Source organism: Dermochelys coriacea, chromosome 7 (genome assembly GCF_009764565.3).
Source record: "Dermochelys coriacea isolate rDerCor1 chromosome 7, rDerCor1.pri.v4, whole genome shotgun sequence".
Taxonomy (NCBI): domain Eukaryota; kingdom Metazoa; phylum Chordata; order Testudines; family Dermochelyidae; genus Dermochelys; species Dermochelys coriacea.
The window spans coordinates 114,694,558-114,722,460 of NC_050074.1; the positions used below are offsets into that span (position 1 = coordinate 114,694,558).

At 41.7% G+C, this 27,903-nt stretch overlaps 1 protein-coding gene across 9 annotated transcripts in view; it reads right to left on the reverse strand.

The window, feature by feature from the left end:
- The window catches only part of TDRD1 (tudor domain containing 1), a 66,431-nt gene that overhangs the window by 5,292 nt on the left and 33,236 nt on the right, over positions 1–27,903 (reverse strand). For 7 of the 9 annotated variants that reach the window (XM_038411596.2, XM_043519004.1, XM_038411595.2 and 4 more), the window contains 12 exons: positions 17,362–17,469; positions 15,808–15,978; positions 13,452–13,703; positions 13,119–13,247; positions 12,128–12,238; positions 11,222–11,392; positions 9,925–10,179; positions 9,249–9,365; positions 8,670–8,783; positions 2,229–2,396; positions 1,599–1,814; positions 1,373–1,422 (listed from right to left, as the gene is read on the reverse strand). In XM_038411596.2, coding sequence (XP_038267524.1) covers positions 1,373–1,422; positions 1,599–1,814; positions 2,229–2,396; positions 8,670–8,783; positions 9,249–9,365; positions 9,925–10,179; positions 11,222–11,392; positions 12,128–12,238; positions 13,119–13,247; positions 13,452–13,703; positions 15,808–15,978; positions 17,362–17,469 — 1,862 coding nt within the window. The remainder of the gene's footprint in view (positions 1–1,372; positions 1,423–1,598; positions 1,815–2,228; positions 2,397–8,669; positions 8,784–9,248; positions 9,366–9,924; positions 10,180–11,221; positions 11,393–12,127; positions 12,239–13,118; positions 13,248–13,451; positions 13,704–15,807; positions 15,979–17,361; positions 17,470–27,903) is intronic. The other 2 variants (XM_043519010.1, XM_043519008.1) reach the window with 1 other exon arrangement.

Sequence of the window (27,903 nt, forward strand, 5' to 3'; positions counted from 1 at the left end):
ACAGAGCTGGATGCAGCAATTTAGCTGGATTCTTCATGGCTACAGTTCAAAGGACTACCTGGGAGAAAATGATTTTGTCCATTCTGTAGTGGGACAGGGAAGGAGCAAGAGTAAGCTCATTAACAAGATGGTTTTTCTCTCTACCAGCCTCTAAATGCCTGGCATCAACATTCCCTCTCTGAAGTTCCCCAGCTTCCATGATAACCCCTCTTCAGTAGAAACATTCTCCTTTGCCCCACAAAAGTCAGAGCAGTCAGAATGCACAAAGGCTTCTGGTTCTACCTCCCGCTCAAAGATAGTAACTCTCACTAAATGTAGGGCTTCTCCTTGAAAATGAAAATGGGCCTTTGAGACTCCAAAGTTAAGATTTTTTAACACTGATTTCACTTGTTTTTATAAAAACAAACCAAAATCTAAGTTTGCTTATTACCTGCAACAGGTTTCAGAGTAGCAGCCGTGTTAGTCTGTATTCGCAAAAAGAAAAGGAGTACTTGTGGCACCTTATTTTTGTTAGTCTCTAAGGTGCCACAAGTACTCCTTTTCTACCTGCAACAGACTTCATAAGATTCTTGTTTAAAGAAAAAAATACAAGCATGGAGGCATTATGAATGCCAAGTTGCACCCACAGTTAATTTTTTCATAGGCACATTAACTCTTGGTTATATGAAAAGGCTGGTAGTCCCTTGACCATATAATGGTGTTGTTATAATATTCTAATAAATGATCTTTTCTTTAAAGGTTGCAGGTTCCACCAGCTTTACATAGCCTTAATTCCTATGCAACAGTCCGTAGAATTTTAATTAAATACATTTTAATAATCCTACAAACAGACATAATTGAATGTTGTTTTCATGTCAGCAAGTCAGTTCTATAAAACTAGTAATGGTACTATACTTTTTCCTTCAGATACATAGTAAGCAATTTCAGTGCTCGGGATAAATATTTTGTGGGTTTTTTTTTTAAAAAGATAAAAATAAGTCCAACTCCCATGTCTTAATATCAGCAGCAAATTCTGGCTTACTATTTCAAATATTTATCATGTAGAACACATTGAAGAATATTCACAGTAACTTCTCATAGCATTCATATATACTCTAAACATTCATTTTTACATCATCTGTGATAAACGAGGAATTGACCAAGACTATATAGCCAACCTATATTTTCCATGTTGCATGACATTCTGAATTATTTAACTATGTAAAACATAAAATAGGAAAGTTCACATTTTTAGAACACTTCTTTTTTCAATTTTATAGCCAGCCACAAATCAAAAACCCCAAACCTTTTCCATGCTTGCTTTTTTTTTTTTTTTTTGAAAAACATCAGTATCTGGAAGAGAAAATGTAAGTTTAGGCTGAATATTACTTACTTGCTTTTTTAATTCTGTGCAACAGCAACTAGCCTCATTTGCATGGGCTACTAGAGAAAAAATGAACAGGAATCTGATCAGTAAAGCATTATTATTGCCTCATTAATTGGCTGAATACAATGAGATTTTAAAAGGACAAAGGACATTAGTTATGGATACACACAACTCATTTTTGAACACTAGAATAAATTTAAGAATGAGAATATTTTAAGTGAAAAACAGTTACCTTGGTGTAGAATACTTTGATTTCCAGAGTTGCTATATTTGGCTAAACCTTCCATTACTAATTTGTCGGCTATACTTAGACTGCTGTTTTCAAAACACTTCTCCACAGATACTGCATGAATATTCTCATTGATCCCTTTTACTGTGATCATGACACACTTATTCAGTATTAATGTTTTTAGCAAATCTATTATTAATGGAGACCATTCCTTGATTCCTGGAAAAAATAAAATGAGACAACTGAGTTCTAGTTTAGATTGTAAATAGTTAAGCTACTTCCTCTACAACATTATTTAAATCTTAAATTATGAAATGCCACTAAAACCTAGAAAATGTTACAAAATTTGAAAAAAAATCAATACCAAAGTTTAGCTTTATCATTAAATTAGGAGCAGCCCAGTTTTCTAGATGTCTATAGTTTTTTTTTTTCTGCAATTCAGAAAATTTTCAAAATTAATCTTTCTGGGTTTGAAAATAAACTTTACAATGCTAATCTGTATACTGTTTTGTTGAGTCCTCATCTAGATAGACAATATAACACAGGGGTTAATGGTAACAACTTTATTTCGTGTAAAAAAAAAAAAAAAAAGTCACACTGCTAAATAGCTAGCATTGTTGGTTATGTTTCTACCTGCAAGCGAACACTTAATTATCTGAAAAGGGAGCTTCAAATAACGTGCAGTGATCGGCAGCACTCTAGAGAATGGTAGAGTTTCGGTGTTTCCATAGTCTGCATATGCTACCTTCACCTCAGACTGAGAAACTCCCAGAACAATAGCTCTGTACCAATGGCCATCCCCTGAAAAAAAAAAAATTGGAACAAAACATTTGAAGTTCTTCACTTTCAGACTAGGATTCAGAGTTACATAATAATCCATCTAATCTATATAGTTTTCCAGAATTTAAAGGAGATTATTCAGAGTACATGGATACTGTAAAAAACAAAAAAGAGAAAACGAAACACAGCCATCTAGAAGTACTAACTTTTTTTAAAAAAGAAAATCAACATCAGAAAAGAACTAAGCTACGTTACAGATGTTTCAAACCCTCCAAAACCTCAACTTTTCTTAGTTAAGAAATACAGTTGTGTTCAAAATTAGATCACATGCCTTGGCAGGAAAATCTATAGAAGTCCTGGTGAGGGCATGGGATAGGAGAGAGAGACTGAGTTTCCTCCAAATCGTTCCATCTGAGATTTGAGTTTGCTAGCCCAGTCACCCTGAAGTAGGGAGTGGGAATGTTCCTCCCCACCTTAAGTCTTGCAGATCTCAAAAGATCAAGGTCACCCAGGTAAGGTCACGTGAACATACATTAACTCAATTGGCTCCTGTTCAGCTCCTTGGCTGCACAGCTCTGTGATACTTGGAAAATCTGGCACAAGAAATGAAGGAGAGTCATGACCCATGGATCTTGAACCCAGTTTCACAGGATCCCTGGGGGCAACCACATTCCAACTGTTCATGTGGCAGCCTGCTTGCAATGGCTTACTTGGAACCAATGAAGCCCAGACTCAGGATGAGGCCCCACCTCTGAGAACCTACTGGCAGAACCCCAGAGCAGCTGATTGGCACAATGGCCCTACTTAAGCCATCAGCAGGCAAGGGAAGCTGTCCAAACTACTGGGCTCACCCTGCTCTGGACTGTGTGCCTTGTGCTTCCTGCTCCTTGATTTCCTGGCATCCTGACCCAGCTTAACTCCTGGCACCTGACTTGTGGTTCTGATATTCAGTTTGTCTTTTGCTTCTGATCTCCCAGTATCCTACTCGAGCTAACTCCTGTCCTGTGACCGTGAACTCTGGCTCTGACTACTACTTGTCTGGACCACAATAACCCTATAGGACTAAGCCTGGTGCAAGAAGGTTGGACCCAACTGCATCACAACAGCCACCAGGTGTACTGACTTGCCCGAGTGGGCCCCCTCCCTCCAGGCAGAAAATCAAGCACAGCAGGCCCAAACAACACAGTTGGCTTGGGACAACCAGCAGCCGCAGGAGCAAGTGAGGCAGTTCAGCGCTGAGAATACCGTGCTGTGAACACAACTTGCAGCTCCTTGCCCCAACCAGAGGCCTGCAATCCCCTTGCCTGAACAATTCAACGGGAACTGCCAGCAGTTTGGGGGTTTCAAGAACCAATGCCATCTTGTTTCTGATGTGTACCAAAAATCTATGCCTCTGACCAATCCTTGGTAATCAGCCTGCTGACAGGAGATTTATTAGACTAACCCTCCCAACCCCCCTGGCACTGGAAGGCCGTAGCCCAATGCTGTCTAACTGGGATGCTTTCTCCAGTCGATATCGGCCATCTTTGATGACCCACACCAAGTTCGAATGGCCAAGGGGCTGCCCTGAGGAGACTCTGGCAGAGGCAAGGCACAGAGGCCTCCTACACAGCACATTTCCGCTGCCTCACAGCGGGTACAGAGTGGAATGAAGCAGGGCAGCAGTACCAGTTCCAAGGCGCTTGCAGGAAGAAATCAAAGAATCTGGCCTGCAAATCTGGCCATGCCATTTTGGGCTGCCCAGTATGACAGCAGAGGAGGTTGGGGAAAAGAAGCCAGCCCAGGCATAATGGGGGGAAAACGGACCTGTACTCTAGTCCTTACTGAAACACACCCTCAGCCCCATCTTGGGGCTTCCCATTTGCAGGTGCCTATTATGACGGGTTCGGTCACAGAGACCCCCCTTGGGACTGTCACCCGATGTGCTGAAACTACCTCTGAGCCCGTTTTTTATGCCAGTTTGAGCCTCCTGCCTTGTTGAGACAGACAAGACAGTCTGCTCCAACACAGACCCAGGATCTGAACCATGCTCCCCAAAGCTGCAGACTTAACTGAAAACAGCTCAATAAGTACTCTTGTCTCCAGCACCCAGACCCCAATGTGATTGAAACCCCAAATAAATCCATTTTACTCTGTATAAAGCTTTTACCGCTTAAACTCATAAATTGTCTGCCCTCTATAACGCTGTTAGAGACATATGCACAGCTGTTTGCTCCCCCAGGTATTAATCATTTATGCTGGGTTAATTAATAAACAGAAGTGATCGTATTAAGTATAAAAAGTAGGATTTAAGTGGCTTCATGTAAGGACAGAACAAAGTAAGTTATCAAGCAAAATAAAACAAAACAAGCCAGTCTAAGCCTAATACATTACGAAACTGATTACAGATAAAATCTCACCCTCAGAGATGTTCCAATAAGCTTCTTTCACAGACTGGACTTCTTCCTAGTCTGGGTACAATCCTTGTTAGTTCCAGCTCAGGTGGTAACTAGGGGATTTCTCATGACTGACAGCCCCCTTTATTCTGTTCCACCCCCTTTAATAGCTTTGACACAAGGCGGGAATCCTTTATCTCTCTTTGGGTTCCCACCCCTCCTTCAAAATGGAAAAGCACCAGGTTAAAGTATGATCCGTTCCCCACATTTTCCCCTGATCCTTGGCATCTCCTGGTTAACCATTCATGATCCCTTCATTCACTAGCGAGAACAGAAGGTCACTTTCCCATCATAATTCTGCTGACAGCACAGCCGGAGACCAGGAAGTGCTGCACCCAGACCCAAGAGGTTCAAGTAGGTGTAGTCACCTGCATTGAAACACCTACTAGGGGAACTATGGAACATCTCACCAGATACTGTGACTATACTGATGTCCCTGAGAAAAAGAATGCAGAAAGCCTCCTCCCACATCAGGACTACGATTGCCCCACAAAACTCCAGCTGGGGTGAAGATTCCGTTTGGGCAGATATACGCCATGGCAGAGCCTGAACTGGCTGCACTGGGAGAATATCTCCAAGATAACCTGGACCCGGGGTTCACTTGTAAGCTGACTTCACCAGCCAGTGTCCCTCTATAAAAACAAAGGGTTGCAGCCTCTGCTTCTGTGTCCATCACCAAGCCCCAAATCAGATAATCTGGAACCGTTACCCACTACCACTTATCCCTGAATTGTTGGAAAGCATAGAGGCCACTCCATATTTACGAAATTGGATCTCGAGGGAGCTTACAACTTGTTCGCATCCAAGAGGGGGATGAATGGAAGATTGGACATAACAGGTCTGAAAGGCACTTTGAATATTCAGTAATGTCATTCGGACTGACTAATGCCCCAGTAAAATTCCAGCACTTCATTAACAATATGCTATGAGACCTACTGAACCAGTTCATGGTGGTATACTTAGATCATATTGATCTTCTCAGATGATATGGGCCAACATACCACTCACATCCATACAATCCTGCACAGATTATGAAAACATGGTCTCTCTACTCAATTTGAGAAGTGCACATTTGACCAGACCTCAACCAAATTCCTGGGATTCATCCTGTCTCCAGAAGGAATCAAGAGGGATCCACACAAGGCAGTCTTCTTGCAACTGGGCAGCCCCCTGCAACATGCGTGACTGAAGATATTTTTAAGCTTCACAAACTTTTAGCAGAGGTTCATTTTGAATTTTACAACAACAAAAAAGCCACGGCCCTCACTGCCCTATTCTGGAAAAATGCTCTGTTCCACAGGTCGCCCAAGGCCCAGCATGCATTTGAGCAGCTAAAGCTTGCATCATGTCTGGGAGGGCCGATATAGGAGCAGTGGTGAAGGCAAGTTTTATTGTAGAAGTTGAAACGTCTAGCACAGTGATTGGGGCAATCCTCTCTCAGAGGCATGGAACCAAGCAAATACTGCACCTCATTGCCTACTGGAGGAAGCTTACCCTTGCTAAATGAAACTATGAGATCTTGGACAAAAAGCTCTTGGCAATTAAGACTGCCTTCAAAGAGTGGTGACAGTACTTGGATGCGGGTGGGTCTGGGGACAATGGGTTGGGGGGGGTGAGGGCTCTGGCTGAGGATGCGGGCTCTAGGGTGGGGCTCGGGATGAAGGGTTTGGGTGCAGGCTGCCCCGGGGCTGTGGCGGGGAGGGAGAGAGCGAGGACTCCCCCCAGCAGCTTGGGGGCGGGAGCTGAGGTGCCTCTCCCTGGCTGTGGCAGCTCCAGCGGGGCTAGGGGAGAGGCGCCTCTCCCCACTGCCTACCTGCATGTGCAGCCCTCAATGGCTGCACATCTTAGAGGGAATTTAGGTGCATGAAGTCCTCAACTTTAAAGATTAAGTTGGGCAAATTATGGTACTGATTGACTGGGAAGGTTACAGCCTGGAGGAACACACTTGGGAGCCAGCTGAAACATTCATGCTCTCACCCTGGTTCAGGCCTTCCATAGGAGCCATACTGAGAAACTTGGACCCATGTTGCCCAGAGGGTGCCCCTAGGGGAAGGTGTGATGTCATGACCCACGTGTCTCGAACCCAGTCCACAGGGTCCATGGGAGCAACCATACTCCAACCCTCTACATGGAAGCCTGCTCACAATGGTTTATCTAGGACTCATGAAGCCCAACCCCAAGACGAGGTTCCATCCCAAGGTCCAACTGGCCATGCCCTTGGGCAGCTGATTGGCTCACTGGCCTTACTTAAACCAGCAGCAAGCACAGAAAAGTATCCAAACAACTGGGTTCCATTCTGCTCTGGACTGTGCACCTTATGCTTCTTTATTTCCTGGCATCCTTACCCGGCTTGACTCCAGGCATCTGACTTATGGTTCTGGCCCTCCAGTTTGTTTCCTGGCTCTGACCTCCTGATATCCTGATCTGGCTTAACTCTGGTTCCAATTTCTTGTCTTGTGCTTCTGATCTCCTGGTGTCCTGACTCAGCTGACTCCTAACTCCTGTCACGACTGCGGACTCTGGCTGCAACTACTAAAGTCTGACTGCCCATGACCTGGCCTTGACAAGGAGAGTTCTTCCCATGCCAGCATAAAAGGAGGGGAGAGGGGATCTTCACACAATTTAATGAAGCATCAATTGCACCACTTAAAGCAGCAATTAAATTTTATTAACTGCTGTCTCAGTCTTAACTATAACATCTCTGCTGTATCATTAGTGTGTTTTCCGGATGTTTATACCAATGCTATGTATTTTTTTTAATTACCTACTCCTTTGACCTACCACGATGATAGCTTCTATTTACTACTAAAGAACACAAATTCCTCAACATCTCTTTTAATCCCCCAACTCATTCAAATAGTAAAGTAAATCAGAACTTCAACTCTGTTGGCCACCTTTTCATCATCTAGTACTTTACTTCAGTGCCTATATTTAAACACTCTGTTTTGTAGTATTTCTGTCCATCTCTCCCTTAACTGTTGACAGATCTGACACCCTTGTGCTTCACTTTACAGGAATGTTCTGTTGCTTGCAGCTATACCACTTTGGACTGTGATCTTGACACCAATGTCCAATCATGTAAATAGGTGCAGGCCTGGTCAGTACTTGGATAGGACACCTCCAATGAAAATTCAAATGCTACATGAAATGATTTATGTTTATGGATTTCTTTGGCAGAACTCTTCTTTGAATCAATTCTGAAATAAATGACTCGGGGCATGGCTACACTGAAAACTTCAAAGCACTCCCGCGGCAGCGCTTTGAAGTGCAAGTGTGGTCGCGCGCGAGCCCTGGGAAAGAGCTCTCCCAGCGCTCCTGGTAATCCACCTCCATGAGGGGATTGGCTCCCAGTGCTCGGAGCCTATTTACACTAGCGTTTAAAGCGCTCTGACTTGCTGTGCTCGGGGGGGTGATTTTTCACACCCCCGAGCCAGCAAGTTAGAGCGCTATAAAATGTAAGTGTAGCCAAGCCCTCAGTCAAGCTTCCCCTGTGGGTTGCTCCTGAAGAAATTTAATTTTGGATAACATATAAAACTGCTTAGGAATAGGGGAGTTAACTCAAGAAGCCTCACTAAATTCCAGTTTAGATCATTATATTGACCCTCCTAAAACTCCATGGATTTTCAGATGCATGAGGCATTTCTTAGTTTCTAGCCTTGACTTCACATATTGTTTGTAACTAAACAGAAGCCATATACAAAATGAAATATGGCAATGTTTTGTGGCATATCAAGGATTTTACAAATCTCTCTTCTCTTAAAGGTTTGGACTTTGCCATCTATCCTTTATAACAACATGCCCAAGTTTTGCAGTTCAGATCACTTTTCCTTTTTTAGAATTAACAAGAATTCTCTCTCACCTGCAAACTTGGCACAACAGGCTTCACCAACTTTTGGTCTGAAGGAATGACTGTTCTGAGTGTCGCAATATTCTACCAGTTCAATCATCAACCTACGCAACTTCTCTTGATCTACTAAAAATAAGCGAACAGAATCTGTTAGTACTGCACGAAGTTTCAAGCATGATAAAAATTATATATATCAATTGTATATATTTAACTTTATAACAACGAATTGAGAGACTACCAAATACATCTCAGACAGTAAGAAAAATGCAGAATATTTTTTATTAAAAGCTTTGAGCTAACTTAGGTAAAATCAGGCCTAATAATAGGCTACACACACACACACACACACACACACACACACACACACACACACCCCACCCCACCCATAGGAAAGCCTATTATTAGGCCTGATTTTACCTAAGTTAGCTCAAAGCTTTTAATAAAAATATTTATATTTCTGCATTTTTCTTACTGTCTGAGATGTATTTGGTAGTCCCTCAATTCATTATTATAATGTTAAACATCTTGCATCCGTCTTCCAAATATATTGCTACCAACTAGATAAACCAAGAGATTTTCTTCATTTCTTACCTCTGGTTTCACTTGGTAGAGCATAAAACAAGTCTGGGCTTATCACTTCCATTACACGGACTGACACAGTTTCATTGACAGGCAATTCTACTGTCTGCCACTGTTCAGAAGAGGTTTCTAAAGTAATTAGACATAAACTAGTAAATAAAGCACAGAGCAAAGCACTTCTACAAATATATACAAGTTCATCACAGTTGCACATCTATTAAACTTAAGTAACATCTCCAGTCTATCAACATGTTCCAGTCATTTTAGTGTGACTACAGTGAGATGAAAACTGAATACTGACACTAATACACTGGATATTCTGTTCATCAGAAAATATCTAATTTTCTTACAATCAATGCTAGTTAATTTTAATATTGCTGAAAATAAGATACTAGAAACCAATATGCAATAGACTCTTTAGTCATTCTTCAAGTTTGCTATAATTTGTTACAGTGTATTTAAAGTAATATTGTTTAACATATAACCCCAGTGACTTGCACATTTACCTACCTTTTGCCTATCATGCCACCTGCAGGACAACTTGCACCCAATCACAAAATTCATAATGTATTTAAAACTAGATACATTTATTACATCTTAGATGTGATCAAAAAAAGTCAGATTGAGGGATACCCAATATTCTTATCATTCCAATCCAAAAAGAAGTTAACAAGACTGCTTTAGTCACCTTGAGGCTCTATTTTTTCAGCAGATGTATTTGGTAGCCCATCTTTATTTGGCAGACCTTCCTTTAAAGCCAATTTTTCACTAATTAAAATTTCACTGATTATTCTTGGACAACCTGTGGAATTATCAATGAGCTCTATTCCAGCACCACTTCTGTTGAAAGCAACTACTCTGGCTTGAAGTTTAATTCCTGCAGTGCACATCTGAAATCTTGCTGTGGCTTCTGGGAGCCATTCCTTGTTAACAGGCTTTACACCTAAGGAAACAAGACAAGACTTAAAAATATATTTTCTCATTCACAATTAAAAACAAAAATTACCTTATTAGTTTTATCCAAATTTTTAAAATGTCCTGTTAGCTAGAAAGACCACTTTTGCAGCCATAAGGAATGTGTAATCTAAGTATATCTAGTGCAAAATGAGTTGGGGCCCACAAAGTGTACAATATCAAATTTCTCTTAAAAAATCATCCTGAGTTTATTCCTAAATCCGTAATAGACTCTGCATGACTGTCAATGAGTCAATCTCCTCTGTGCCTCTGTTCCCATTGCTATCTGTAAAAGGGGATGATACTACATGGCAATACAAGGTTTGTAAAGCAGTTTAATATCCTCATTTGCAAAATACTAAAAAGGCAAAGTATTAATTGACAGAAAGGAACAGTTGTTTTTGAGCCCTGGTGCTCTTCCTCATCTAATATACAGAATTGGAGTGGTAGTTTAGGAATTTATCCCTGAGAGCCCAGACCTTCCTTTTGGGAAAAAGGTGGGTCAAGGAAAATGTCAGATTCCTTGCCAAATAACTATTTCAATATTTATTAAATTAAGATGCGATCCTGAAACCTTTTCACTTTGAGCGTGCTAGGGGGTCTTATTTCAAATCAAGGCAGGGCAGGCAGAACTGTAGCTCCACATCCACTCTGTACTGGCCTGTATCCAGGAGTGGCTTGTCTCTGCATTGCCCTTAAGTAACAATAAGAAAATAAACTTGGGTGGAGCTTAGAATGGGGCAAACTGTAGGAGATGAGAGCAGAGATATAAATGGAGGTGTAATTGTGAAGAGTTTATAGGTGATGAGAAACTTTGCCTTTCAGTCCACAAAGAGAAATCACTTCTATTTAGAAGAAAATATGGTTGAAACAATTTTTTTTTAAAAAAACATTTCGCTAAAACCATGCTACATTAGAAGGTCTACCATGCCTGAAACTCCATATGATTTCTACATATAAAAGAGTAGTTATGACAGAATGCTTAGCAGGTGCGGAAATTATTTCTAAAACATCTTTAAATGAATATTTACCTGATAACCAACATCTAATTCCTTGAAATGGAAGTTTTAGGAATGTTGATGAGATCTGTCGAAGTTTATCTGGAGTTACGGTCTCAACATTTCCATAATCCACAAATTGCACTTTAATAGCTACATCTGAAGAGACTTTTTTTACCAAAGCACGGTACCAGTTACCATCACCTAGGATTTAAAAGAACTGTGATTTCCCACATTTACCTAAATCATAAGCAGAACTAATTTACTTTCCTGGGCAGAGAAAATGGGCCTTAATTTCTGTTGCTTTGCACAGTACGTAAATCGGTTACATGACTTCAAAGTAGATGTAAAACACTGCCATTCTGGTTTGATAGCATTTTATATTCATTCTGCACTGCTTTGAGTGACTATATGAGGTCAAGGGCAATGGGCAATCAAGCCCCTTCCACAATATCAATACAGTTTTCATCCAGAAATGAAAGTACATAAAAAAAGTGATGCAAGTAACCTATTAACATCCCATACAAACTAGTGGAAAATCCAATATTTACTTCCTGGAAAAGCAATAACTTTCTCTAAGATAATAATTAAACCTCTTTCTCTATACTGTTTACTCTGTTCAATCAGACTTTATATTAACAATATCCAATATTATGATCTATTTAAGTGTATATCGGATCTGAAAGGTTCCTAACTGTTCAATCCCTGGAGTCACTATTCACACATACTTGGTTTACCGTTGCCAACTGCAGATCTATTTTCCTTCCTTGCTCAACTTAGCAACACACCAAACATCAAGACCATGCCCAAAATATCTGACGAGGTTTAGAAAGCTATATATTAAACAGAACATTCTCCGAGTCAAAGATAGAGATGCATTTTCCATTTAAGGACCTTTTTGTAAATGAAAAAATTAACAAAAGTGGTAATATTACTTACCAGAGAAAAAAGCACAGCAAGGTTCTCCCTTTGAAGGCTTGAAAACACTAGTTGAAATCTGCTGGCAGTATTCTGCCAATGACTTGTTGAGTACATTTAGAGCAAGTAAGTCTAAGCAGAATATAAAAAAAAAAAAAAAAAAAACCACCAAACTTAATACATCTTTAGAAGCAGCAGGTCAGTAGTTTGGAGTTACCAGGCACAAACAAGACCGTGTTGTGCAGAGTGTCAATCTTATTTATTTAATAGCATATTTAGAAAGATATTTAAAAAAAAATCTCAAGGTGCCCCTGATTTAGGGTAAAACAGTATCAATAAATTCATGTATAAAAGTCTAGTACTGTTATAAGTTTTAGTTGGCCAAAAAATATTGGAAATCTCTTCCGCATGCAGGTACCTGCAGGCCATGTCATCTCTTAATTTTCTCTTGGATAAACTAAATAGACAACACGACCTAAGCTCAATAAGACTGTTTTTCCAGCACTTGAAATATTCTTGTGCATCTTTTCTGAATCCTTTCCAATTTTTGAAGATTTTTTAGAGTTCTGACACAAGAATTGGACACAGTATTCCAGTAATGGTTTTAATAATGTTATATGCATCCCTATTCCTACTTGATATTCCCCTGCTTGGGCCTCTATCGGTTGCGTTAGTCCTCCTAGACACACTGGGAGCTCATGTTCAATTACCCTTCATTCCTTTTTAGTGTCACTGCATCCAGGATACCATTTCCCATCTTGTAAATGTGACCAACATTCTTTGTCCCTAGAGATCTGATCTTTGTCCTTATTAAAATGCGTGTTCAAATTTAGACCTACAGGACTAGTATGAACTAATTAGGAAGCTCAGACGTAAGCTCTAAGTATGAAAAGTCCACTAGGAGCACTGGTGCATGAAAACTACATTGATCCCATTCCAAAATATTTTACAAGTTAATATGCAACAAGATTAAGGATGAGAGCACAGAAAAATGAAGGTTGAGACAACTCACCATCATCTTTGAAGATCTGACAGAAGAAGTCTCCCGGATTGTTCACTGTACACAGCATGACATTTAATATCTGTTTAAGAGTCAGCTTAACCCATGTACAATCCATTTTATTTATTGCTTCTCCTACAGCTAAAGGGTGAAGGGGAAAGAGAAGAAAACAGGGTCAGAGAGACATAAGAGACAGCATTATAGGGAAAGAAAATGTACATTCTAAATGCCCATTCTTGGCCACATAACTGACCATACTCTTTTCAAATCACCTAATAGATTACTGTATATCTATTGTACAGTATAGATAAAACCAGCTTCTATAGCAACTTTTCATGTACTTACCACTTACTTCCTTCACAGTGTTAACAGTTTCATTTATTGTCAAGACATCCTTGGAATCTTTCACTGCATAACCTGATTCTAAAAGATGTTTAGATACATTAATTATTGGAGTAACAGATTCATCTGCAATCTCTACAACAGAGCTATTCTCCTTTTTGTCCACCACTCTGATAGTGATCATTTTATTTTGCACTAGTTGTTTCATCAGAGAGATAGCTTCCAAGGACCAGGCTCCTGATGGGGGCTTCACACCTGAAAGTGAAATTTAAAGGAAAGAAATATTATCTTATTTCAAGCTGGACTGTAGTTACTGGGAGTTGTTCTCCCACAGTCCCAATTCTTGAACTAGTTCATTCTTCATTTTGTGAAGCTGTTTTATGAATAACATTGTCAATGGTTGAAATTACTTGCCAATTAAATATGCATCAAATCAATAGCAGCACATGCCAGTGATTTAATGTCAGGGGTTACAAAATGCTGAAGGGAACTATTAAGGTAGTGTCTAGAGTCCTAGAGATCAGAGCGCCATTGTTAGATATGGCAAGTGCTCCCCCAACACTGCTAAGCGAGAGACACTCAATTTTTGTATTGCTTGACTCAATTTTAATGATGGAAACACTTAGAAGAAAGGTTACTTAGTAACTGTAGTTGTAGATGATTGCCAGTATAGACATACTTGTGTTTTGCCATACACTCTCAGTGCCAAGTAAGAACCCCCTAGAAAAGCAGTAGTCATTGGACTTCGGGATGCAATGGCTGGACTCAGGTATATATTAAGATGGAATCCCCAGCACTATCAGAATCTTCAGCACCTCTTTCTACTTTGCTATTTCCCCATGTTTTGTTTTAGATTTTTGGTGGTAGTTCTACAAAGTTAACATTAGACTTCCCCACTGTATGGTATAAGATGGATCAATGCCAACTGTTGGTTCAATTCAAGGCAAACATCTCCACGTTTCATGTGGTATTAGTCTACTCTATTTTTCATTCTTATCAGTGAACTACTCCATTTATAGGAACTGCACTGCAATACTGGCATAGAAACAGATTCCAAAACATGCACCTCTTGCAACACCAAAATTACGACACCTCTACCCTGATATAACGCAGTCCTCGGGAGCCAAAAAATCTTACCGTGTTATAGGTGAAACCGTGTTATATTGAATTTGCTTTGGCCTCGAGCATTTCCGTTAATAGTCACTTCCCGCCCCGACTGACCCCTCAGAACCCCTGAGCTATCCAATGCCCCCCCTCCCGTCTGCCCCGACACCTATCCATACCCCCGCCCCCTGACAGGCCCCCCCCGACTCCTATGCCCACATTCCCAGTCCCCTGACCGCCCTGCCCCCAGAACCTCCGAACCATCCAACCCCCCCGCTCCCTGACCGCCCCCCAAGACCTCAGCCCAGCACCCTTAACACACCACTCAGAGCAGCGTGTCAGAACCAGACGCGCTGATCCACCAGAGCACGCAGCCCCGCCCTCCACAGCGCAGGTTTACCGCATTATAGCCAAATTCGTGTTATATTGGGTCATGTTATATCGGGGTAGAGGTGTATTACCAAAAACACTATTGCTGATTCCATCCAGTGTGATTTGCAGGGCATGCCCCATGTGCATGGGTTCTATCCCTAAAGGAACAGCCATCCTTTAAAGTTTTTCCTCTTTTACAAAGCTTTAGAGCCTGAGCAGCATCTCAGCCTTGTCCTTTTGACAGGATTAAATGGAATATTCCTTACTGACAATGTTAAGAAAATGCTCAGAGGCTTCAAAAAAGCCACTTTGATCTAAGGGAGCATCTGATCCATAGTTTGCCAAAAAGTACCATTCAAGTATTCGGTGCTGTCAAATTTAACAAGAAGTGGTTTTATTTGATTTGTCCAACAAGATGTGGTTTTGCAGATAAGACTCCATCAGAAAATGCACTTTGAACAGCTGTGGCTCTGCCTCTTCAGTTCAAAGAAAGCACTGGCTCCAAGAAAGAACTGGTGCCTAAGAAAGTCATTGCAGCAAGTACCTCAACACATTAGAACCAAGGACATATGCACAATGCACAAGTGCATATTTGAGGACAGTATAGTTCTTACAGTACATTTTATTCCTTTTTACTAGGTATCTTTATTATGCACATTTGAAAGGACTTTAGTTTTATGAATTTTAATGTTCCTGTTATCACTATGAAGTGCTAATTTGATTTTCTATAGGTAGCTTTCAACCATTAACCTCATCCTCCCTCCGTCACTCAGTAGTTGCAACTGGTCTTAAATTAGGCAAATTCTGAAAAATTTTTTCCCCCACATCTGTTTTGAACTTTATTTTTCATCCCACCTGCAATAGCTTGTAGTTCATTTCATACCTGCTAGCGTACACTTTATAGCTTGCACTGGCAACTCCAATAATTTTGGGATCATAGGGCGAAGTCTAGCCACTTGGAGAACTTCAAAGTTACCATAATCTATGTAGCCCACTAAAGCAGTATCTTCAGAGGTATATGCTAGAACAGAGGCACGATACCACTGATTGTCTTCTGGAAGGAAAGATGCAGATACAAACATTCTGTGAATGATTAATTCCTAAGCACCAAAAGGATTTCTTGGCAACACATTAATACAAAATGCAATGGCTCTGAACTATAATATTGTCATGTGTTGAGTTAAACCTCGTTGAAGCTGTTAAATATAACAGCCACCCTTCATTCAAAATAAATAAGAAAAAAACCAAGCTCCTTAACGGAACCAGATAGCTGAAACAGGAGATTCCACCCAAAAGATGGGCACATCCCTGCCCAAAACAAAAGCACACGCAAGTCCCTCCAGAAACAGAGCTATGTGGCCAGAGGAGTTTCATTGGGTACTGCTTCATGGAGAGGCATCTGTCAGAAACAGCAGAAAGACTACAGAGAAGACACAAAAGGCAACAAGAAAGCAAAGGACACAGCCAGAAAAAGCACTAGGAGCATGGCCCTGAGAAGAAGCTAAGTTGGAACATTTTAGGGCTAGGTGCTAGCTAGAAAGGGGCTTAGGACAGAGGGCAAATAACTGTCTCCTGTTTAATTCCTACTGCACTCAGGGAAACAAGACTTTAATGCGGTCCTGTTTATTGATAAATACCTGATGATCAATGTTTCCTCCTCCTGGAAATAACCTGCAGGGCTAATTGCTCAGGTCAAAAAAGGGATAGCAATAGGTTTAGATTGTGTTAAGGCATTTGGAAACTTAAAGTGAGATATTAGCAAACTTTACTCTACTATCACAACTATGTTCACTGAAACAGATGAGCAAAGACCGAATCCCCCTGCCAATATCAAAGTAAACATTGCTGGATGTTGCACTGCTTCTCTGTTCCTCATTTTCTTGTCTCTTGTATTATGTATCCCCTACTGTTTCTGGACACAAGAAAACTGTTTATTTAGCACATTGGAAGTACACTCTTCCTCCGGCCCAAGGGCTTTTTCCTCAACGTCAGCTAGAAATTTCTTCAGGGTTTCCCTGAAAGTATTTCTACCCAAGAATTTATCCAATGCTATAGTTTCCTTGGTGTAAGTAGCCTTTCCAGGCTCTTAATCACAGCTGGTATCTGGTCACAACACTGGTTACCATAGATGTGGCTGAAAATTCTGTATCCACAGGTAAACTGGGTCCAAGTAAAATGATAAAAGCACTGTCTAAACACAGAAATATCTTTGAATTAAATATATTTCTAAAAAAGTTTAGAGAGTTGCACTGATTAGTTAATGTAGACACTCAAATCTATTTAAAGAGTGCTTTTTAAATAGATTTGAGTGTCTACATTAACTAATGTAGTGCTACATTAACTATAAGTGCTTTATAGAGATTTAGTTTAATTTGGTAAGAAATTAAACACAATAGCGATTAGCCATTTAGATAGTCATCCTTTCCCTCTCCTTTACCTGTGAACTGGGCACAACAGACATCTCCAGCAGCTGGACAGAAATTTGGGATAGTGGGGATTTTGTTACAGTATTCACCCAAGGATACTTGAAGCTCAGCAAGCTGGCCTGTTGACAATAAATGTTTTTGGAAAATACTCATTAACAAGACTTCTTTAAGCAAGCATTACAAGACAAACCCTTTTAACTCGATGCCCAAAATTAAGATTTATTTTATTACATAAAAATCAGTGTTAGGCTCCTTTTTGTGTCAAAAGAAGGATTTCCCAAAAGCCTGAAAGAACAGAGGTTTCCTATAATCAATGGTATTTCTCCAGTGGACAAAAATCAACTTCTTTCTGTATAACTGGGGGGGATGGTTTTTCAGTCTCAGTGCTGGAACAGACTTGTCAAAACTTGTGACAGCAAAGGCACATCAGCTCTCTAAAAATCTAATTCAATGACAAACTTCATTAATGCAGAAGCTAAAGTTGGTTGGTGGTTCCTAGTGCCCTTCCAGGAGTTCAGAAAAATTCAAATCTCTGAAAGCCAACTAATAAGGAGTTAAGGGACAATTCTAACCACCCCCTGAAGCTGGCAACAGCCGCTGGGAATTATCAGCGTGCACTCCTGCTGCATTCACTGTGTTAGGTATAGCATGACAAAGGAAAGAGGTACATATATACCTTGAGAGATCTAGTATGCCTCATTTCAGAAATGAGTTCTGTAGGCTGTGTCATTAACGGTACAAAGGGAGCTTCTTGCCAGGGGGAATGGCAGCAATAAAGTAGGATACGAGTGGCCTCTGGGTTTAATGATGGCTAAGTGAAAGTACAGCGTTAAATACCACCCTGAGCCTAATGGTGAAGGGGTTGTAAAATTTAGCAGGTGTATGCTGTTTCTGTGGAGTAAACTACATTTGAATGAAGGTCAGGTGTAAGTAGATCCTGTTCTCTATAGATCACCTAGCCATGTGTTTTGCCTAAAGAGGCAGTGTTAGATAGTCCAACAATGACCAACTACCCTATTCCCTAAGTTCAGCACTATTCACAGAGTGAGTGTTATGGATCTTATTGAGGCATTGCTCAAAGAGATCGGAGTTAAGGTTGTGCTGGTGTATATCTTTGTTCTAGTTCCTGGTTTTCAGAGGTCTGAGTTCTGCTTGAAATGCTGACCAGGCCAGGCCTTCCCCCACCCTGCTAACCTCCCACCTTGCATGGGAGCAATAGGAAATACAAACCTAAAGCACTTAAGCTTTCAGAGGTGTAAATCTGCATTACTTTCAGCACTCCTACTCTTCCCCTCCCATCCCCACCGATCCCAGTTCACCTGGGGGGCAGGGAGAGGGGCTCGCAGCCCCTGAGAGGAATAGGGCTCCACCAACTTCTAATCCCTAAAAATCCTCCTCCCATCATCCCACGCTAAATCTCCACACCTATTCCCTCCCCCATCTGCTTGCACTCTCAACTCTCACACCTGCAAGTACTATATAGAAAACATTTGTATTGCATTTTCCCCCTGTAAATCATTTGAGCCCCTTCTGAATTATCGGCTTTACTCTGATTATATTAAAAAACCGCACAACCCTTTGACATAGGTGGATAGTAGCATCAGGTCTACAGAGCTCTAAGATTTCTGCCTAAAGGTAGGATTCAAACTTACAGTGCCTTGGTATAGCTCAGGTTTTGACAACCACAGCATGTTCCCTTGAGCTACCCAGAGATATGTGAAACTTGGTTGGGTGGAAACAGTTTTCCCTAGTCTTTCTGCACATGCACATTGTAATGTGATGTGTGAGAGTGTTTAGCACAGGGGTAGGCAACCTATAGCATGTGTACCAAAGGCAGCACGCAAACTGATTTTCAGTGGCACTCGTGCTGCCCGGGTCCTGGCCATTGGTCCGGAGGGCTCTGCATTTTAAATTTAAATTTTAAATGAAGCTTCTTAAACATTTTAAAAGCCTTATTTAACTTTACATACAATAATAGTTTAGTTATATATTAAAGACTTGTAGAAAGAGACCTTCTAAAAAGTATTACTGGCACGTGAAACCTTAAATTAGAGTGAATAAATGAAGACTCGGCACACCACTTTTGAAAGGCTGCCGACCCCTGGTTTAACATATACCATTCTAGACAACTACACATGTCCTTTAATGTTTTCAATACTGCTTCCTCAAAAGGGGCTGTGGGTGCCATGCACTAGCTGCACTGAAATGTCAAGCAACAGATTACGTAGGTGATGATCTAAGCCCCAGGTGTGTGCGCAAAAATTTGGTCGTTTGTGGACTACATGAAATGCTTGAGGGGTTCGGGTTCCTCAGGAACCACTTGCTCCAAATTTGGGGTCATTTGATCACTAACCCTACTCCACTCTCCCGTAAAGCATGCTTCAAGACCATCTAAGCACATCTCACCACAACAGATTTTTGAGCACTACAACTCAACCTTAACTAAAGCAGAACTTGGCTCCATTACAGTAAAATGTTGCAGATTATGCTACAAAATCTTTTACTTAGGCTCTAGATGAGAGAATTCAAGACTCTACAGAATTTAAAGAGATTCAAGGACCCCTCATGTTTCAGAGTAGCAGCCGTGTTAGTCTGTATTCGCAAAAAGAAAATGAGTACTTGTGGCACCTTAGAGACTAACAAATTTATTAGAGCATAAGCTTTCGTGAGCTACAGCTCACTTCATCGGATGCATTTGGTGGAAAAAAACAGAGGAGAGATTTATATACATATACACACACACACACACACACACACACACAGAGAGAACATGAAACAATGGGTTTATCATACACACTGTAAGGAGAGTGATCACTTAAGATAAGCCATCACCAGCAGCAGGGGGGGGGAGGGGGGGAAAGGAGAAAAACCTTTCATGGTGACAAGCAAGGTAGGCTAATTCCAGCAGTTAACAAGAATATCAGAGGAACAGTGGGGGGTGGGGTGGGAGGGAGAAATACCATGGGGAAATAGTTTTACTTTGTATAATGACTCATCCATTCCCAGTCTCTATTCAAGCCTAAGTTAATTGTATCCAGTTTGCAAATTAATTCCAATTCAGCAGTCTCTCGTTGGAGTCTGTTTTTGAAGCTTTTTTGTTGAAGTATAGCCACTCTTAGGTCTGTGATCGAGTGACCAGAGAGATTGAAGTGTTCTCCAACTGGTTTTTGAATGTTATAATTCTTGACGTCTGATTTGTGTCCATTCATTCTTTTACGTAGAGACTGTCCAGTTTGGCCAATGTACATGGCAGAGGGGCATTGCTGGCACATATCACATTGGTAGATGCGCAGGTGAACGAGCCTCTGATAGTGTGGCTGATGTGATTAGGCCCTATGATGGTATCCCCTGAATAGATATGTGGACAGAGTTGGCAACGGGCTTTGTTGCAAGGATAGGTTCCTGGGTTAGTGGTTCTGTTGTGTGGTGTGTGGTGGTTGCTGGTGAGTATTTGCTTCAGATTGGGGGGCTTCTGTAAGCAAGGACTGGTCTGTCTCCCAAGATCTGTGAGAGCGATGGGTCGTCCTTCAGGATAGGTTGTAGATCCTTGATGATGCGTTGGAGAGGTTTTAGTTGGGGGCTGAAGGTGATGGCTAGTGGCTTTCTGTTGTTTTCTTTGTTGGGCCTGTCCTGTAGTAGGTGACTTCTGGGTACTCTTCTGGCTCTGTCAATCTGTTTCTTCACTTCAGCAGGTGGGTATTGTAGTTGTAGGAATGCATGATAGAGATCTTGTAGGTGTTTGTCTCTGTCTGAGGGGTTGGAGCAAATGCGGTTATATCGTAGCGCTTGGCTGTAGACAATGGATCGAGTGGTATGATCTGGATGAAAGCTAGAGGCATGTAGGTAGGAATAGCGGTCAGTAGGTTTCCGATATAGGGTGGTGTTTATGTGACCATCGCTTATTAGCACCGTAGTGTCCAGGAAGTGGATCTCTTGTGTGGACTGGTCCAGGCTGAGGTTGATGGTGGGATGGAAATTGTTGAAATCATGGTGGAATTCCTCAAGAGCTTCTTTTCCATGGGTCCAGATGATGAGGATGTCATCAATGTAGCACAAGTAGAGTAAGGGCATTAGGGGACGAGAGCTGAGGAAGCGTTGTTCTAAGTCAGCCATAAAAATGTTGGCATACTGTGGGGCCATGCGGGTACCCATCGCAGTGCCGCTGATTTGAAGGTATACATTGTCACCAAATGTGAAATAGTTATGGGTGAGGACAAAGTCACAAAGTTCAGCCACCAGGTTAGCCATGACATTATCGGGGATACTGTTCCTGACGGCTTGTAGCCCATCTTTGTGTGGAATGTTGGTGTAGAGGGCTTCTACATCCATAGTGGCTCGGATGGTGTTTTTAGGAAGATCACCAATGGATTGTAGTTTCCTCAGGAAGTCAGTGGTGTCTCGAAGATAGCTGGGAGTGCTGGTAACGAAGGGCCTGAGGAGGGAGTCTACATAGCCAGACAATCCTGCTGTCAGGGTGCCAATGCCTGAGATGATGGGGCGTCCAGGATTTCCAGGTTTATGGATCTTGGGTAGCAGATAGAATACCCCAGGTCGGGGCTCCAGGGGTGTGTCTGTGTGGATTTGTTCTTGTGCTTTTTCAGGGAGTTTCTTGAGCAAATGCTGTAGTTTCTTTTGGTAACTCTCAGTGGGATCGGAGGGTAATGGCTTGTAGAAAGTGGTGTTGGAGAGCTGCCTAGTAGCCTCTTGTTCATACTCCGACCCATTCATGATGACGACAGCACCTCCTTTGTCAGCCTTTTTGATTATGATGTCAGAGTTGTTTCTCAGGCTGTGGATGGCACTGTGTTCTGCATGGCTGAGGTTATGGGGCAAGCGATGCTGCTTTTCCACAATTTCAGCTCGTGCACGTCGGCGGAAGCACTCTATGTAGAAATCCAGGCTGCTGTTTCGACCTTCAGGAGGAGTCCACCCAGAATCCTTCTTTTTGTAGTGTTGGCAGGAAGGTCTCTGTGGGTTAATATGTTGGTCAGAGGTGTGTTGGAAATATTCCTTGAGTCTGAGACGTCGAAAATAGGATTCTAGGTCACCACAGAACTGTATCATGTTCGTGGGGGTGGAGGGGCAAAGGGAGAGGCCCCGAGACAGGATAGATTCTTCTGCTGGGCTAAGAGTATAGTTGGATAGATTAACAATATTGCTGGGTGGGTTACGGGAACCATTGTTGTGGCCCCTTGTGGCATATAGTAGTTTAGATAGCTTAGTGTCCTTTTTCTTTTGTAGAGAAGCAAAGTGTGTTTTGTAAATGGCTTGTCTAGTTTTTGTAAAGTCCAGCCACGAGGAAGTTTGTGTGGAAGGTTGGTTCTTTATGAGAGTATCCAGTTTTGAGAGCTCATTCTTAAGCTTTCCCTGTTTGCTGTAGAGGATGTTGATCAGGTGGTTCCGCAGTTTCTTTGAGAGTGTGTGGCACAAGCTGTCAGCATAGTCTGTGTGCTATGTAGATTGTAATGGATTTTTTACCTTCAGTCCTTTCGGTATGATGTCCATCTGTTTGCATTTGGAGAGGAAGATGATGTCTGTCTGTATCTGTGCGAGTTTTTTCATGAAGTTGACAGATTTCCACTCTATACGGCTAAATTCAGTGCCTTGCATAATGACAGGTTTCAGAGTAGCAGCCGTGTTAGTCTGTATTCACAAAAAGAAAAGGAGTACTTGTGGCACCTTAGAGACTAACGAATTTATTAGAGCATAAGCTTTCGTGAGCTACAGCTCACTTCATCGGATGCATTTGGTGGAAAAAACAGAGGAGAGATTTATATACACACACACAGAGAACATGAAACAATGGGTTTATCATACACACTGTAAGGAGAGTGATCACTTAAGATAAGCCATCACCAGCAGCAGGGGGGGAAAGGAGGAAAACCTTTCATGGTGACAAGCAAGGTAGGCTAATTCCAGCAGTTAACAAGAATATCAGGGGAACAGTGGGGGGTGGGGTGGGAGGGAGAAATACCATGGGGAAATAGTTTTACTTTGTGTAATGACTCATCCGTTCCCAGTCTCTATTCAAGCCTAAATTAGTTGTATCCAGTTTGCAAATTAATTCCAATTCAGCAGTCTCTCGTTGGAGTCTGTTTTTGAAGCTTTTTTGTTGAAGTATAGCCACTCTTAGGTCTGTGATCGAGTGACCAGAGAGATTGAAGTGTTCTCCAACTGGTTTTTGATTGTTATATAAAAGGACCCCTCATGACACCGTACAATGTAACCTGGCTTCCTTATGGTTTGCCATGTCTGGAACAAAAGGCAGGCATTTTTTCCCCTCATCAAGGTAATCTTTGGTCTCAAATCACAGGATAGGATAGAGGTTCTTATAGTTCAACTGGGCCAACAGAAATGGATTTAATATAATGTAAGAGTCTTATGAGCATCAAATGGAGGAAGTCTAGAATATTCTTGACTTGTCTTCTGGAAGACTTGTCACTGAACAGCCAGTCACCAAGACAGGTTTCAGAGTAGCAGTCGTGTTAGTCTGTATCCGTAAAAAGAAAAGGAGTAGTTGTGGCACCTTAGAGATTAAAATTTATTAGAGCATAAGCTTTCGTGAGCTACAGCTCACTTCATCGGATGCCTACAGTGGAAATAGACAATGTATGCATCCACACCGTATGCATCCGATGAAGTGAGCTGTACCTCACGAAAGCTTATGCTCTAATAAATTTGTTAGTCTCTAAGGTGCCACAACTACTCCTTTTCTTTTTACGGATACAGGAAATCTTTAAGATTCTCTATTTCCAGAGGTTGGCTGCTACCACTGATAAATTTAATAAATCTCAGAAGCTGCTTCCCAGATGAAAGGCAAAGTGCAATATTTGAATTACAGGTTTCCAATACAATCAGGTATTTTTTGTGCTCAGGACGAGTACTTTATAGATCTATGAAATCCAAGAATTTCTTCAGAGCACCAGCTAAATGACTAACCAGGGCACCTTCATCTTGAATCTCTGGAGATGGCAAAAGGCTAACTATCAGGTCTAAGATTGTTCAGAGGTGAAAACATGTAAGTGGAAAAAAAAACACACTGTTCTGTTTTGGTATGTACTTGCCTGACCACCACACATCACAGAAAGCCAATCTTTACAAGACTGAAGAATTCTATTCAGCGATCTAGAGGATGAATTCCTGTTAGAAAATTCCGGGCCAGCTCTAGTATATATTTTTCAGTCAAAATTTCTTCAACAGAAAATAGTTCTTGTAAAATCAAAATTTTAAATGAGAAAGTTTTGATTTACTAGAATGTTTTCAGTTTTCCCAATGGAAAAATCAAAACAACAGCTACTTACCCTACAGTAACTGGCTCTCCAAATGGTTGTCCACAGAGATTCCACTCTTGGTATACAAGTGCCTTACATGCCCAAGATCAGATTCTTTTTGAATAGCATCCCCTCATATTCTCTTGCCCACCGCAGCCAAGCAGGACATGCAAATGCTACTCAGTTCCTTTGACAATAAAAATCCCACATAGTGGGACTTCAATTAGTGAGGATGCAAGGTGGGTAGTTGAACCTGTGTGGATAACACATCTCAAGGAACCAAGCTTACCGTAGGGTAAGTAACCATTACTTACCCTATGGTAAGCATAAAGAGAAGTATAACTTGAAGAGTGACTGGAGAACTGGTCTACCAAAGATGGCATCCGATCTGGAAATCCAAACCAGGAAAGTAATGGGAAATGAACATGTGGATCTAGCTCTATGTGGCCACACAACGTTTCAGAAATCCAAGTGTTTGACAGGGAAGTTGCTGAGGTTGCATGAGCTCTCATGGAATGCATCCTGACAATGTCTTGTTAACCCCTCGAGGGTAAAGTCTGATGTAGTCCAAAACCCATGTGGATAATCTGAAGGGACATAGAGGGTTAGAGGAAACTCTCCACGAAAAAGTCATGAACACTCTTGTTAATACTCTGAATGACTTAGTTCTGATTAAATAAAAGGATAAAGCTCTCACTACATCCAAGGTTTATAGTTTCATTTTGGCTGGATTAGAGTGGGGTTTTAAAAAGAATAGTAGTAGACAAATAGATTGAGATGAAAATCCAATACCACCTTAGGCAAAGACTTGAGGAGGCCTGAACTCATCCATATAGAATATAGTTTAGGGAAACTCTGCCATGAAGATCTTCACCAACTCTTCAGGAGGTGTCTAGATAGCAGTCACGTTAGTTAGGGGAAAAGATAAAGAGTAGTTGCCAAGGGCTCAAAGGGTGGGATGGAGATAGAAGTATGCAAGGTTCCCCTCTGTTCAACATTGGTGAGGCCGAATTTGGAGTACTGTGTCCAGTTTTGGGCCCCACATTACAAGAAGGATGTGGAAAAACTGGAAAGCGTCCAGCGGAGGGCAACAAAAATTATTAGGGGACTGGAACACATGACTTATGAGGAGAGGATGAGGAAACTGGGATTGTTTAGTCTGAGGAAGAGAATAATGAGGGGAGATTTGGTAGCTGCTTTCAACTACCTGAAAGGGTGTTCCAAAGAGGATGGATCTAGACTGTTCTCTGTGGTAGCAGATGACAGAACAAGGAGTAATGGTCTCAAATTGCAATGGGGGAGGTTTAGGTTAGATATTAGGAAAAAAAAATTTTCATTAGGAGGGTAGTGAAGCACGGGAATGGGTTTTTTACCTAGGGAGGTGGTGGAATCTCCATCCTTAGAGGTTTTTAAGGTCAGGCTTGACAAAGCCCTGGCTAGGATGATGTAGTTGGGGACTGGTCCTGCTTTGAGCAGGGGGTTGGACTAGATGACCTCCCGAGGTCCCTTCCAACCCTGATATTCTATGATTCCTTGGCCAACTTGGAGAGACTTGTTAATGTACACTGCTATTCTGCTCAGAATTATTGGTGGAGAACGTCCAACTGTCTATTGCTTTTCCTGAGTCAGTTCAGGTGATATATCAAAGGTATCTAATCCTCGTCAAGAGGTCCTCAAAGATCTTAAATGTGTCGAACCCCTGAAGAGGACGGGTTGACCACCTCATTGGGGGAGGAAGAGATCTGAACCTGGGGAGTACTAGTCATCCACTGAAATAGTCTTGGTCATTTGAAGAAGTTGGGTTATAATTAAGCTAAGTTATTAACGATTGTATCTGTTATGATTATACAGGCTACTGCCAGGCTCAGCTAACTTAAGTGGGGCCAACTCAGTGTAACTCAATCAACATTCTTCCTTTATAGCTAACAAATCTCAATATGGAGCACAATGCACCTTAGGAGGATGTCAGAGCTGAACTGCTCTAATAAAGCAGAATATGTTCTCATGGCAGGAAATGGAAGAATTTCTGGATACATTAAAATTGCAGACAGTGCAGAAATATGTATTTTCAAGGTATTGGCTTCAATCTGATATCAAAACCATCTTGCAAAAACTCCAGAGCATGAGACACTTTGGCTACATGATGCTGAATGCGTCTCTGCACCATGCCTTGAATTTAGACCAGATCCTTGAGAAAGCTCTTTTTAATGATTTTCTCCTATATGTTGAGAGTTTGTGAGACCAGCAGAGTAACCGTTTCATTTTAGAAAATTCCTTTCAAATGCCAAATGCTAAATTTAACCTCCTCAGATCCTAATGAAGACTCTGGGATAACACATCTGGTGGCAGATTCAGGAACAATGGTGGCTTCAGGGTTATGTTCATGATGTCCAGAAACCAAGGCCCCTTGAGCCACTGGGGGCCGCTAAGGCCTTGTCTACACTACACAGTTTTGTGGACAAAAGACAGCTTTCATCAATAAAACAGTGGAGGTGTACATACTACAGTGCTCCTCCTGCCAATTTAACTCTCCTGCCACGCCGAAAAAATAAAACCATCCCGAGAGGCACAGAGCTTTTTGCAGCTAAGTCAGAGCGACGCAGTGTCAGTGCAGACACTACGCTTGCTTATGTCGCCATAAATGGCCTCCAGGAGGTGTCCTACAATGCCCATCCTGACCAATCTTGTCAGCAGTTCAAACTCTGCTGACCTGCAGCCAGGTACACAGGCATTCATCCTCTCCCCCTTTAAAAAGACTTGGAATTTTTTGAAATTCCACTTGCTGTTTAACTCAGCATGGAAAGCTCAAAAGGCATCTTCCCAGCTGATCCTGGCGGCTCCATGCAGCAAATGCTCTCCCGCTTGGAATATACCAGAGTTGTTGGATCTGCGGGGAGAGGAGGTTGTGCAGTCCTAGCTCTACTCCAGCCATAAGAACTTCAATATCTATGATCAAATTTCTTGTGGAATGTTGGAGAAGGGCTACAAAAGGAACAGGCATCATTGCTGTGTGAAGATCAAGGAGCAGAGGCAGGCGTATCAGAAGGCTAGGGAGACAAATTGTCACCCTGGTGCTGCGCCAAAGACCCGCCACTTTTATAAACATCTGGACGCCATCCTCGGTGGCGACCCTACCTCTACTGCTAAGAGCCCCGTGGATACTTTCAGGGGACTGGAGACAGCAGCCAGGGACTCATCCCAGACGATGAAGTGGTGGATGAGGAAGTGGAGTTGGAGGATGAGGTGGGACAGGTGACAGGGTTGTCCAGTAGCGTGGTGAGC